Source organism: Coregonus lavaretus (genome assembly GCF_964263955.1).
Source record: "Coregonus lavaretus genome assembly, chromosome: 1".
In the NCBI taxonomy this organism is placed as follows: Eukaryota; Metazoa; Chordata; class Actinopteri; order Salmoniformes; family Salmonidae; genus Coregonus; species Coregonus lavaretus.
The window spans coordinates 34,512,514-34,527,554 of record NC_139988.1 but is presented as its reverse complement, the minus strand read 5'-3'; the positions used below and the strand labels follow the sequence as shown (position 1 = coordinate 34,527,554).

The window sequence follows — 15,041 nt, the reverse complement described above, 5'->3', positions numbered from 1 at the left end:
AGAGTTAATCTTATCATGTACATTCCTATATATCACAAGCCCTGAAGTTAATGTTGAGTATGGTATCCAAAAGTGTGAACATGTAGCTGTACCGGTGGTAAGGCTGTGCACCATGGCCGTGGCTGCTGTGTGGAAGACAATGTCGGCGCCGTCGTTGAGGTAGTGAAGGTTGTTGCGACAATCAAAGCCCCTGAACCCAAACACGTGGTCCAGCACCAGGTCCTGAAAGTACACACATCACTGACCAATCACATCCCGCAGCGCACCAAACTGAACCAACACTGGTTCATAACAAACAGTGAAAATGTAACATGAACATGTAAAATAGGGTTGAGTATGACATCATCAGAGTTATTCAGTTGACTTTAACACCACTGTGAGACAAACCTCAACAAGCTTCTTCTTTTTGGTGATGTTGTTCTTCTGCAGCTTCTCTGGTTGGGGAGCAGCTCGGCTAACAGGAGGCCTGCAGAGAGTAAATAGGTACTACTGCCTCACACAGCTGATATATTGGACAGTTTAACACAGAACTTCAAAAAACCAAAGTCATGTTTTCTCAGAATAATTTAATTATAGGACACAGCAATGCCACATAAAGGGTAGATTAGGCCAAGTTATAAAGAGTCTGTCTAGTCTGACATGAGGTAGCTAGAAACAAAGAGAGGAAGAAATATAAAAGAGAGCGCGTGAGAAAGAATAGACCTATGGAGTAAACTGCAACTTGAGAAACAGCTGCAATCAGTCATATCACTCTGAATAGAAACATTGTCAAGCCTTTCTACAGTATATCATTGCTTGTTCATTCTCATAATAGGCCTTACTGTTTATAAATACACAAACATTCAGTGTGCCTTATGACACTGTACGTCTATAGATACTACACAATTCAGTGCTACATATAATGGAATAAATTGCATACATCAAATGAAATTGTCCCATTACATTTTCCACATTTATGAATTTTGGCCAGCCACTGCGCACACACACATACGATCAAGGTGACACATCACATTCACAACGTCAACAAGCGTCAACTTTCACATAAGGATTACACCAATAATGACACATTACACCAGTTGGCTGAGGTTACATTTAACATGTATGGCAATGAGCCACAGAATGAAATTCCACTCACTCAGTCTAGGAGCTCTACACTGCCGCCTGCAGCACATCTGCACATCTGCCTCTCAGTGAGGCTTTCCCTGTATTTACCTCTCTCGGTCTCCCCCCTCATCAAAATCTATCACTATAAAATTAAATAAAACTACTAAAAAGGTCCAATGCAGCCATTTCTATCTCAATATCAAATCATTTCTGGGTAACAATTAAGTACCTTACTGTGATTGTTTTCAATAAAATAATTATAAAAGAAACAAAAATCGCTTCTTAGCAAAGACCAATTTCTCAAGTAAGAATTTTGCTAGGACTGTCTGGGAGTGGTCTGAGCGGGGAGGGGAAAACTAGCTGTTACTGGCAGAGAGGTTTGGAACTCTTTCTTATTGGTCTATGAACTAATTTACCAACTGGTGATGTCACCTGGCAGGCCAAAACAACAGGCTAAAAATTCAGGCGGTCTATTCAAACAGCTCCTACACTAAAATGACTGCACTGGGCCTTTAAGGTGAGTGGAATTCCACTGGATGTGTTGTAAAATTAGATTTCCTAGATGGTGTTGGTTACCACAGTGATGTGGCCTTGCTTAGACCTGAGGTCCATGGTCACACTCAGGGTTTAACAGACTGATCTTGTTAAACATCTGACTTATATCAATACTATTGATAGCTGACACAAAAACACAGGGCCATTAGAGGAAGAATATAAGTTATTGCTCATAAACCTAGGCTGTCAAAGGTTCATGGAAATCTGTACATGCTCCCGTGCGCACACACACACAGACAGAGAGAGTCTACAAGTTAACAGAGAAACACATATTAAAGTAGACCTTGAGGTTAAAACCCCACAGGATATTGAACAGTGCAATGACGAAGCAGAAGGATTAGTTATACAGCACTACCACCATGTGCATTTATTTATTTATTAAGGATCCCCATTAGCTGCTGCCAAGAGGTATTGACATGTTTAAACCACCGAGCTGTCTGTTCAAATGACTAGCACACAGCTCAGACACCCATGCATACCCCACAAGACATGCCACCAGGGGTCTCGTCACGCAATTGCCTTGTATAACTACAACCGTGTCATACGGTTGCGCAAGACAAGGTTCCAGGTCACTGGTAAAGCACTATAGCCCAAAGGTGATAGCTGTGATCACATACATACATACGTAGTTTACACTCCTTACAGCTGACAGACACTACCGTTCTTCTCTGTTTGTCTGAACAGCACTTTATAAGCATTGTCTGGATGATCTTGCATGGCAGGGAGCTAATATTTCCATCATTTACTTTCTCCTGTTTCATTCTGCAATCAGACTCCCTCTTCCCCATATGTTTTAACAATATTGTTGGTGACGGTGTCTACGTGCTCTGAAATGAGTTCAATCAGCATATCAGAGTGTAGTGTTGCCACACAACACCACAGATTGAATATCTGTACAAGTGTAGTAACTAACTCCTGCGGACTGATAGCAACATTTTTCATGCTGAGGATTGTATGATCCTACAGTGACATGAACTGGGAGTCTGGGACGTTGTCTAAGTCCATGTCTCTGAACAGGAAAAAGCAGATGAAAAGATGATCCGCCCCCATGGATGGTGACAGGGTGTGAAACTCTGAAGTCTGGATGCAAAGATGCAGTTCTGATCAGATGGGAACGAGATGAGCCGACTGTCACCATGCAGGACAAACATACAGAACAACAGAGCATCACAGAGAAACAGAGACACACTTGGACCTGGAGCCACAGTGTACACACAGTGTGATAGACACAAGTAGCTCACTTTACCTGGATCCCCTTGAGAGCAGTGGACAGAACCAAGTGAGAGGTTTAGAGGACACAGGTCGGAGTCCGAGGGGACTCACTATACTACAGTATAGCTATAAGGCTCATGCAACAAGCAACCTGGAGAGCTATTAGCCCATCATTCCTGCCTGCTGCAAACCATGCTCTGACTGTTAGCATACTGTCAGCATGCCAGAAAGAGAGAGAGACTGCTCAGAGGAGAGGTGTGGAATGAGAGTGTCCCAGTCTAAAGAGCAATAAGGGGAGGGAGTCATACCCTGGGGTCCCTGTGCAAACTGTACAATAGAGCTCCTATGAGAGGGTGGGAGGAGGAGGGGCACAGGGAGAGAGAAATGTGTCAGTGCCTCTATCTCATCACCCAAGGGGTTATGGGAAAACAAGGTCCTGCGATGTCTGGGGCACCACAAGAGGGAGTGAGGAAAAGAGAGGGGGAGAGACAGAAACAGAAAGAAAGAAAGGTCTCCTCCAGCATCACTTGGTAGATCATTACTGTACTCTGAGTGCTCTCTGCACCCAAATAACAAAATACATTATTGTGATACAAATGACACAAAAATGAGAATCCGAAAATAAAATGTGTTACTCATGCAATTCCCATAACTTCATGTTGCTCAGAATTTGAGCAGTTTGAGCATGCTGAGTGATATTAAGACGCATAGGAAATGGGAGATTATGCCCATAGTCCAAATAAATAGATGACTAGAAAATACATTTTTCAGACCTGCCTCCTGTAGTACCATTATAGGACATAAATGAATAAATAAACACATTTGGATAAAATTATAGGTACGTAGGTTAAAAAGGAATAATAAACACAGATTTCTTCCCCCATTCTGTTGAAATCCCTGGATTAAAATAACAACACCATACTCTATTGAATATTAGATATTCTATCTTCTGCCCACTCTACTACTATCCTTGTCCTGCACATCTAAAGCCCTGTTTATAAACCTGCTTCTAACCTGCTTCCTTCGTCCTGCTCTTGTCTGATTGCAATCAGATCACAATGCGTCTTTTAATCGTCTACACCAGTCTAAAAATGTGGGCACAATCAGAATGTGGACAAGATCAGGACAAAGGACACTTGATAGCACCAGGTATAAACAGGGCTTAATGTATGGAAATGCCACCCACATCCACATCCCATAGCTAGCGCAGAATGTTTGCATTAGGTCATACTTACTTGACAATGCCCTGCCTCCAAAGGAATGCAAGTTAAAACACAATAGAGATATTAGGTGTTTCTGCAGACAGAAGTGGGCCCCAGAGTCATGGGGATCAGAGATGGTATGGTTGAGGGTACAAATCAGCATGGTACCATGGAGCTGACTAACCCCAGAGTATACAGTCTGTTACTACATTCATCAAGGACTAGGAGCGCAATACTGAACACTCAACTCTAATGGTGTAGCAACGATTGACCCTGTTAGCTATAATATCAGGGTTTGTAGTAACTGCATATCATTATATGCAGTCACTGTTTATTGGTGGCTATAGAGAGGATATCTAGCTACAGTACTGCTTAATGGGGTTAGTACTGTGCAAACATGCAAATTACTAAATGAGGTGGACACAAATTAAAATAATGATACAATTTAATTGTAAATCATGCAAAGTGTATACTGCATTGGATTTTTCACAACAATACTTCTACTTATTGTACATACCACACACACACACACAGTATATATACTCTACACAGTCTCAAAGCAACTGAGATCATACCAATGATACTGTATAAGTATACACCACATATCAGTTTCATAGCAACAGATATCGCACAGAAGCGCCAGAGAGCACACCTGCTATACATGCACATAACATTTTGCAATACTTAACAAGATTCCTCCACAAGCCACAAATACAAGCACATGCAATCTCATACTGTAACACCACATAGATTACTTCCCAAACACGTACATCCAACAATCCACAGATAGATGGACCACACATAAAACATGCACACAGCAAACAATATCAACGGGCTACACCCACAACCCAGGACAAACCATCGTATCATAGCAACAGAGCTGACTAATATAGAGAGAGTATTGGAGAAAGAGGACACACATACACTCATACAGTGCAGAAAGACATAACATGGAAATGGTGATAAAGATCTTTATATGAGCATAGAATAATGTCTCTTTTTGTAATGAATTTTTTGGGCAAGTAGTACAGCTAGGTAAAGAGTAGTCTATAATGTATATCAAATGATTAAATCAGGCCTCATACTCCATTTGAAATAGCCTAACATGAAAAAACACCCCAGCAGCCTTCCCTTACTCTGTAAATGTTGTCAGCTAAGCACTAAAAAGTCAACTCACTCTGTATCATAAAAAGCAAGACCAAACTCTATATCCATGTCAACCCTACAATGACCACCTATGAGGCTTTACAAAAGGATAAATACAGTAGATGTCAATTATCCTCAAACAACAGATGTGTATTGATAGGTAGGAGGTAACTAAAGATGTATCAAGTGACAAAAAAGACAGGTGCAGTTTCAGTTTCTGACACCAGAGGGCTCTATAAGCATTCCTTTAAGCAATAAGGCCCGAGGAGGTGTGGTATATGGCCAATATATACGACGCAACGCAGAGTGCCTGGACACAGCCCTTAGCTGTGGTATATTGACCATATACCATAAACCCCAGAGGTGCCTTATTGCTATTATAAACTGGTTACCAATGTAATTAGAGCAGTAAAAACACGTTTCATCATACCCATTGTATACGGTCTGATATACCACAGCTATCAGCCAATCAGCTTTCAGGGCTCGAACAACCCAGTTTATAATTAGAGATAATCATGGTGTTGGCTGCTGATGGCAGCCTGATTAGGATCAAGACGTTAATACAGTCTTTTGAGGCCTAACACAACAGATACAACTTGCCAGTTTTTTTTTAATTGCCACTGCTTCAGACTTTTTTAATTGTTTTAAATCTACACACTCAACACAACGGTCAGGAGCCAAGACACTCTCTAATGTTTAAGCTCTATCACTTTGAGTGACAACAACCAGTCCAAAAACAGAAGCTGGCATGGGTGTGTACCTTTCCTCTGCCGACACCTCCTTCAGTTGCTGGTGGGGTTTGATGCCACACATGTCCCGGATGCTGACAGCATAGATCTTAGTGGTGTAGTCAATGCTCTTCTCCCTCGCCACATCACTGTCATACCCTACAGACACGCCCACAGGAATAGACTCAGCCAATTAGAGCAGTTTGTGAAAAGTAGGATTTGATCAGGATAGCTTTGTATGTGTTTGTTGAGAATGTTGTATGAGAGTTCTGAGAGAAGATTGTGAGAGAATTGTAAGAATGTTTATAGAGTACTACTGTGTACTACTCTACTGTACTGTATGGATCAGTAGTCTAAAGGCTGGCCTTTACCTCCGTCCTCCTCGATGTCATCGTCTGACTCCTCGCTGTCCACAGGGTTCTCCCTGTGACCCTCTCCGGTTCTCTCCAGGGCCCAGATCATCAGTGCTGTGTCAGCTCCGCCGAGCGTCAGTAGCGTGGCATCATCTTGTCCCCATCGCACATTGGTTACATGGGCACTGTGACCCATGTACTTCTTGAAGCGGGCATACTGACCCTGAGGAGGGAGCAGACAGAGCCAAGGAAAAACCAAGAGACAACAGTCAACTTGAATCAACAACAGAGTCATGTACCAGCATTGGGGTCAATTCCATTTCTGTTCAAGAGAGTAAAATTGAACTGAACATCTAGTGCCTGTGTCTCACCCTGGCTGGATAGCTGAAGAGCTTGAGGAAGCCAAAGTCATCTCCGGTGGCGAGCAGCTTCTTGTCTTTGGTGAGCGAGGCGGCATTGACGTCTGTGATGTCACTGTGGGTGGGCCAGATCCCCTCACAGGTGGGACCCAGGACACACGTCCAGGTAGCCCACTCCATCTTCTCTATCTGACAGGCGGAAACATGAACACACACACACACACACACACACACACACACACACACACACAGTGTGTTAAACACTGCCTCATGCTTTATGGAGTGTCCATTTATATTTGATGGCTAGCTGAGAAATATTACAAGAAAATTGCAATCTCAGTTGGGTCTCTTACCTCAGAATTTCGTATGGTTTGTCTCTTCCCTCTTGGGGCTTCGAAGAATAATTGCTCTTTGTCACCTGAATTTACTTGCAGCAATTTACCTACAAAAAAAATATTTTCTCTCAACCAAAAGACAAAATAGAACTTGTATCTACAGACTACTAATGGGAATCCAGGCTCCGCTTCCAATTACACCATAAACTCACCACGAGAGTCCCAGTCTATATGAGTGATATAGCTGGAAGCTCCTTTGCAGATTCCCACCCTCTTGCTGGACAGCACATTGTAGATATCCACAAAGTTATCATGAGAGGCCACAGCGAGGTATTTACCAGCATCTGAGGAGGAAACCATAGAACCAATAATTAACACATTACATTTACATTTACATTTTAGTCATTTAGCAGACGCTCTTATCCAGAGCGACTTACAGTTAGTGAGTGCATACATTATAAATTGTGTTTTTGTTTGTTTTTATTGTTTTATTTTCATACTAGCCCCCCGTGGGAATCGAACCCACAACCCTGGCGTTGCAAACGCCATGCTCTACCAACTGAGCTACATCCCTGCCGGCCATTCCCTCCCCTACCCTGGACGACGCTGGGCCAATTGTGCGCCGCCCCATGGATCTCCCAGTCGCGGCCGGCTACGACAGAGCCTGGATTCGAACCAGGATCTCTAGTGGCACAGATAGCACTGCGATGCAGTGCCTTAGACCACCTCAGCCATGTGGTCGAAAATGCTATTCTGTGAAACCTCACTTCATTTATTAGGAAAAGTATAACTCAAATTAATCTTACTAATAAAATAACTATGCATATTAGAAGAGTTATGAAATACAAACAACAATGATTGGACATTTCAATGATAAGAGATCCAGTCAGTTGTCAAAGGTCAAAGGTTACCTTGTGAAAATCTGACGTCAGAGATGGACTCCTTCCTGTGATGGAAGGACACCAGGTCCTCCAGGGTGTCAGAGTTCACCACCAGGAAACTACCATCATTGAGGCCCACCGCTAAGGCTTTCCCATCAGGGGAGAAGGCACAGCATCTTCCACCTGATACACACACAACGCACACACACTTATACACTTCCAAAATGGAGATACAGACAGACTGACAGACACAGAAACAGAAGGTGACACTGGAGTGCCTTATGTTTGTTGATGATCGTGGGAGTTAATGACTCATTAGTTGATGAAGATAATAACATTCAGCAGTACCTTTTTTAAGTTTGCGAACGGCCACCATGCGGTGGTTGGTGGAGAGCTCCCATATCCGCAGGGTTTTGTCGTCACTCACTGTGGCACATATGGGGAGCAGGGGGTGAGCAGCAAGACCCCACACCTCGCCGTCCATGTGACCCTGTAACCATAGCAACAGACGGACACACAGCTGTCAGTCAATCACAGTTTATATGCCTTGACCTACACCTTATCCATTTTACACACCGGTCAGTCACAAAATCACTCGCCATTTTTCTCAGGACAATACATTGTGCTCATATTGACGTGGAGTTTGAGTGAGAGACAGTACTTTTGAGACAAAACAAAAGCCCAATCGATCGCATCTCAGATAGCTGCAGTCATTTTACCCAACAACACGTCCATACTGATCCTTCATAACCCATCCCTATCAGCTCTGTTCACCATGGCAACAGAGCACAGGTACCTGCCGCTAGGGAGTCTGGGAGGCTCTGACTCTGAGCTGTAAGGGTTGGGCCATAGGAGGGAACTACCACAGAGATACACTGACAGTCAGAAACACACATGCACGCAAGGAATCATTCACGCACACATCCACACACACACACACACACAACATCATACAAACTACTGTAACTGTCATCTACAATCCAGCACTACAGAGCAGGGATGTGAAGTTCGGCTCTTTTTACTGAATCAGATCTTTTCGACTCGTTCAGTCAAAATAACAAATATTTAGACTAATTTCATTCATTTGAGTCAGTAATGCCCAGAGCATGCAGGACCCCCTACCGGCGAACGATGAACTTAAAACTCAAAAGAGTCATGATTCTACAAGCTGTCATTTGTGACTGAGACTTGTAAAAGTGTGCTTTAAACAATATACATTTGTTGATTGCTAGGCATACAAATACGATTATTTCTTGATACATCTGAAACAAAGTCTAGATGTGGCCGCAACTGGACTAGATTGTGAACGAGATCTTGGCGGAATGCATTGCTTGACTGCCGTGAGGGTGATAAGCAGAATGTCGTTTGCGAACTGCAGCACCCAGGCAGCCCCCCAAATGATTTGTTATTGAGTTCGAGTTTGTTGAGCAGAGGCTGTGTGTATGTTTTGCATCTACAAAGCTGTGTCCATCATAACATTTAATAATCAATTGATTGCATTCATTATTGCACCATGTGATCAATTAACAGTTCTAAACTCTAAACTCTAAATGTATTTTTCTTCTCTACGCTGCCTGCAGACAGTTCAAATCAAATCAAATATTCTTTGTCACATGCTTCGTAAACAACAGGTGTAGACTAACAGAGAAATGCTTACTTACGGGCCCATCACAACAATGCAGAGAGAGAAAATAGAGAAAAAATAGAAAAGTAAAACACGTAATAATAAATACGCAATGAGTAATGATAACTTGGCTATATACACAGGATACCAGTACAGAGTTGATGTGCAGGGGTACGAGGTAATTGAGGTAGATATGTACATATAACTAGGAATAAAGTGACAGATAGTAAACAGTAGCAGCAGCGTATGTGATGAGTCAAAAAGGTTTGTGCAAAAAGTTAGTCAATGCAGATAGTCCAGTTAGTTATATGGTTAAGTATTTAACTAACTATTTAGCAGTCTTCTGGTTTGGGGGTAGAAGCTGTTCTGTATTTCTGTTGCTTCCAGACTTGGTGCATCGGTACCACTTGCTGTGCGGTAGCAGAGAGAACAGTCTGTGACTTTGATGGCTGGAGTCTTTTAGGGGCTTCCTCTGACACCGCCTGGTATAGAGGTCCTGGATGGCAGGGAGTTTGGCTCCAGTGATCTACTGGGCCGTACGCACTATCCTCTGTAGCGCCTTGTGGTTGGATCCCAAGCAGTTGCCATACCAAGCGGCGATGCAACCAGTCAAGATGCTCTCAATGGTGCAGCTGTATAACTTTTTGAGGATCTGAGGGCCCATGAGGCGTTGACGTGCCCTCTTCACAACTGTGTTGGTGTGTGTGGACCATGACAGGTCATAGTGATGTGGACACAGAAGAACTTGAAGTTCTCGACCCACTCCACTACAGCCCCGCGATGTGAATGGGGGCGTGCTCGGCCCTCTATTTCCTGTAGTCCACAATCAGCTCCTTTGTCTTTCTGACGTTGAGGGAGAGGTTGTTGTCCTGGCACCTCAATGCCAGGTCTCTGACCTCCTCCCTATAGGCTGTCTCATTGTCATCGGTGATCAGGCGTACCACCGTCATGTCGTCAGCAAACTTAAATGATGGTGTTGGAATTTTGCGTGGCCATGCAGTCATGGGTGAACAGGGAGTACAGGAGGGGACTAAGCACGCTCCCCTGAGGGGCCCCCGTGTTAAGGGTCAGCGTGGCGGATGTGTTGTTGCCTACCCTCACCAACTGGGGGCGGCCTGTCAGGAAGTCCAGGACCAAGTTGCAGAGGGAGGTGTTCAGTCCCAGGGTCCTTAGCTTAGTGATGAGCTTGGACGGCACTATGGTGTTGAACGCTGAACTGTTGTCAATGAACAACATTCTCACATAGGTGTTCCTCTTCTCCAGAATTGGAGTGGGTCCAGGGTGTCTGGGATGATGGTGTTGATGTGAGCTATGACCAGCCTTTCAAAGCATTTCATGGCTACAGATGTGAGTGCTACGGGGCGATAGTCATTTAGACCGGTTACCTTCTCGTTTTTGGGCACAGGGACTATGGTAGTCTGCTTGAAACATGTGGGTATTACAGACGGGGTCAGGGAGAGGTTGAAAATGTCAGTGAAGACACTTGCCAGCTGGTCAGTGCATGCATTGTGTATGTGTCCTGGTAATCCGTCTTGCCCTGCGGCCTTGTGAATGTTAACCTGTTTAAAGGTCTTACTCACATCGGCTACGGAGAGTGTGATCACACAGTCGTCCGGAACAGCTGGTTCTCTCATGCATGGTTCAGTGTTGCTTGCCTGAAAAGCGAGCATAGAAGGCATTTAGCTCGTCTGGTAGGCTTGTGTCACTTGGCAGCTCGCGGCTAGGTATCCCTTTGTAATCTGTGATAGTTTGCAAGCCCTGCCACATCCGACGAGCGTCAGAGCCGGTTTAGTAGGATTCGATCTTAGTCCTGTATTGACGCTTTGCCTGTTTGATGGCTCGTCGGAGGTCATAGCGGGATTTCTTATAAGCATCCAGATTAGTGTCCCGCTCCTTGAAAGTGGCAGCTCTAGCCTTTAGCTCAGTGCGGATGTTGCCTGTAATCCATGGCTTCTGGTTGGGATATGTACAGTACTTACAGTCACTGTGGGGCGACGTCTATGCACTTATTAATGAAGCCGGTGACTGATGTGGCATAGTCCTCAATGCCATTGGATGAACCCAGGAATATATTCCAGTCTGTGATAGCGAAACAGTCCTGTAGCTTAGTATCCGCTTCTTTGGACCACTTCTGTATTGAGTTCGTCACTGGTACTTTCCTGTTTGAGCTTGTAAGCAGAAATCAGGAGGATAGAGTTATGGTCAGATTTTCCAAATGGAGGGTGAAGGAGATCTTTGCATGCGTTTCACTTTCCCTGCATTAAAATCACCAGCCACTAAGAGTGCCGCCTCTGGATGAGCATCTTCTTGTTTGCTTATGGCCCTATACAGCTCGTTGAGTGCGGTCTTAGTGGCAGCATCAGTTTGCGGTGGTAAATAGACAGCTACGAAAAATATAGATGAAAACTATCTTGGTAAATAGTATAGTCTACAGCTTATCATGAGGTATTCTAACTCAGGCGAGCAGAACCTTGAGATGTCCTTAATATTATAGATTGTGCACCAGCTGTCGTTAACAGACTCCCCCCTCCCCCCCTAACCTTACCTGACGCTGCCATACAGTCTTGACGATGCATAGAAAAACCAGCTAGATGTATATTATCCATGTCCTTGTTCAGCCACGAAACATAGGATATTACATTTCTTCAGGTCCCGTTGATAGGATAGTCTTGAACGGAGCTCGTCCAGTTTATTCTCCAGTCGTTGTGCGTTCGCCAATAGAACGGAAGGTAGAGGCAGATTATTTATTCGCCTCTCTTACACCGTCTTTTCCTTTTCCGAGTCTCTGGGATTAGGGCCTGGTCCTGGTGAGCAGTATGTCCTGCGCCGCTGACTCGTTGAAGTAGAAATATAAATCAAAATCGAGGTTAGTGATCGCTGCTCTGATGTCCAGAAGCTCTATTCGTTCAGTCATAGGAAACAATAGCAGAAACATTATGCACAAAGAAAGTTAAGATCAGTGCAAAAAAACACATAAAATAGCAGGTCAGGAGCCAGTAAAACAGCAGCTATCCATTGCAGCCATTCTTTTGTTGTTGGTCGGAGCAGGTCTCCGGAGACGTTGAGCCAGAGGAACGCGTTTTAACCCTGCTGTAGAATTAATTGCGGCCAGCAGGTCAAACGAATGACTAAAATGAACGAGTAACTCCGAAAAAACGAATCATGACTCTCGAGTCAGTAAAATGAATGGTTCGCAAACTGCACATCACTAATACAGAGGCCATACACAAGCCTTGTGCACACAGGCGAGGAAAACCATGACAGGCTTGACAGTAATATAGAAGAAGGTATTGAGATAATAAGCTATGAACTATTCATCAACTGGGCTGGATAATCCAGAGGGAACACAGAGCTTTTCGGAGCCAGCCAAGCGGCAAACTGTTGAAGCCTGCCTCAGATATGCAAAGATTTATTTCCGACTGCAGTCCCTGAGTGGAGAATAGAGGAAGTAAGGAAGAAGCCAACAAATCCAGAAGCCTGAGTAGGTGGAGAACAGACAACACTTGAGGCTGTTTCACTGCAGGATGCTGCTGTAAAAATGTCTCCTCTAAACCAAACTGGGAAAACCAAGTAGAATTGGAAAAATACATGACCCTAGGTATTTCAGCTGTATGCACACACACACACACACCTGGACCAGCAAGGTCATGGGTCCACTCTTGTCGATTTCAAGTATTTCTCCGTTCTTGGTTCCCACCAGGATGTGTCCGTGTCCCAGAGTTATGGCACGAATGGAGGGGTTGTCCTCCAGGAGTAGCCCTGGGACACACACACAAATAGCACTGTAAAGACTTACTATAGCTGTAGCTGGGAAATCCTCCCAGATCGATAGCAGCAAATAGAAGTAATATCCTATCCATGCGAAATATAACTGCAATTCCACATGAGGCCAAGAGATGGCAACAGTGGTCACTGATGGTTACAGTATCTATTGAATATTTATGGTCAAATTTCAAACACATTATGCTTCCTGATACAAGTATGTGCTTTACATGGTCAGTGTGTGCCTTCAAGAGATAATTACAGCACTTCTCAGATAGTGTTTCTGTATCTGTCATAGACTTTAGTTGACTCTTTCAGTTACTGTAGGGCAGAGAGTGTTATCCTACCTTTAGATCCCGGGGAGAGGGCTGCTCTCTTGATGGCGTAGGTCTTTAGGCACCTCTCAAACATGTCGTCCCACAGCTCCACCACCCCGTCCTTCCCACCTGTCACAAAGCCCTGGAGGGAACAACAGCAGAGGGACGTCACCCAATGTACTCCAACTCTGACAACCACACTGAGGAACATTTTCAGTGATGAGGGCCAGATGACACAGGGGCTCTGACCTACACTAATCTTCTGCCTGACATCTTCTCAAGAGGTCTGTCTGAACTGCTGAAGTATGCTAGGGGGTCAGTTTGTCTTGAAACTAAGAATGTAGTGTTGGATGATGAAGTGCATGAGGAAAGTATGGATGGAGGGAAGACAAATGAAAAGTACTGTCTTTCACTGACATCTTTCACAACACACAGAAGCAGTTGGGAATTACAATTGCATTTCTATTAGCAGGCAGGGCCTGTCAAGGATTTGTAGCAGCAACAACAACAACAACACATCAGGAATTCAGCTGAGGTCTCCCCCAGGAATGCCCTCCCACATCCTCCTTAAGGCTACTTCTCTGATGAAAGGTTTCGGAACTCGTTTTTCAACCACTCCACAAATTTCTTTTTAACAAACTATAGTTTTGGCAAGTCGGTTAAAACATCTACTTTGTGCATGACACAAGTCATCTTTCCAACAATTGTTTACAGACAGATTATTTAACTTATAATTCACTGTATCACAATTCCAGTGGGTCAGAAGTTTACATACACTAAGTTGACTGTGCCTTTAAACAGCTTGGAAAATTCCAGAAAATGATGTCATGGCTTTAGAAGCTTCTGATAGGCTAATTGACATAATTTGAGTCAATTGGAGGTGTACCTGTGGATGTATTCCAAGGCCTACCTTCAAACTCAGTGCCTCTTTGCTTGACATCATGGGAAAATGAAAAGAAATCAGCCAAGACCTCAGAAAAATAATTGTAGACCTCCACAAGTCTGGTTCATCCTTGGGAGCAATTTCCAAACGCCTGAAGGTAACACGTTCATCTGTACAAACAATAGTACGCAAGTATAAACAGAAATAAATAAAAGCTGAACTAAATCATTCTCTCTACTATTATTCTGACATTTCACATTCTTAAAATAAAGTGGTGATCCTAACTGACCTAAGACTGGGAATTTTTACTAGGATTAAATGTCAGGAATTGTGAAAAACGGACTTTAAATGTATTTGGCTAAGGTGTATGTAAACCTCCGACTTCAACTGTATATGTAACATCTAATGAGAAGGCATCTCTACTTGAACAGATCTCCAACAGGGTGAACAAATAAATAGATCTAAAATGTACAAGAGGGAGAAAGCGCTATAAGACAATGTTTAATTGACAACACTAACATGCACTGATGGCCAGAGATGAGATTGGCTGTTTATATTGCGCCACTCTTCATTAGTAGCA

General features: G+C 43.7%; 1 protein-coding gene across 5 annotated transcripts in view; it reads right to left on the bottom strand.

The window, feature by feature from the left end:
* LOC311132200 (echinoderm microtubule-associated protein-like 6) overlaps positions 1–15,041 on the bottom strand; it is a gene marked incomplete at both ends in the record, with an annotated part of 93,791 nt that overhangs the window by 10,842 nt on the left and 67,908 nt on the right. For 3 of the 5 annotated variants that reach the window (XM_084165422.1, XM_084165425.1, XM_084165421.1), the window contains 11 exons: positions 93–222; positions 388–466; positions 5,980–6,106; positions 6,319–6,523; positions 6,672–6,848; positions 7,013–7,101; positions 7,207–7,338; positions 7,906–8,058; positions 8,224–8,365; positions 13,131–13,258; positions 13,609–13,720. In XM_084165422.1, the coding sequence (XP_084021548.1) occupies positions 93–222; positions 388–466; positions 5,980–6,106; positions 6,319–6,523; positions 6,672–6,848; positions 7,013–7,101; positions 7,207–7,338; positions 7,906–8,058; positions 8,224–8,365; positions 13,131–13,258; positions 13,609–13,720 (1,474 nt within the window). Of the gene's footprint in view, positions 1–92; positions 223–387; positions 469–5,957; positions 6,107–6,318; positions 6,524–6,671; positions 6,849–7,012; positions 7,102–7,206; positions 7,339–7,905; positions 8,059–8,223; positions 8,366–13,130; positions 13,259–13,608; positions 13,721–15,041 lie in introns of all 5 variants that reach the window. The other 2 variants (XM_084165423.1, XM_084165424.1) reach the window with 1 other exon arrangement.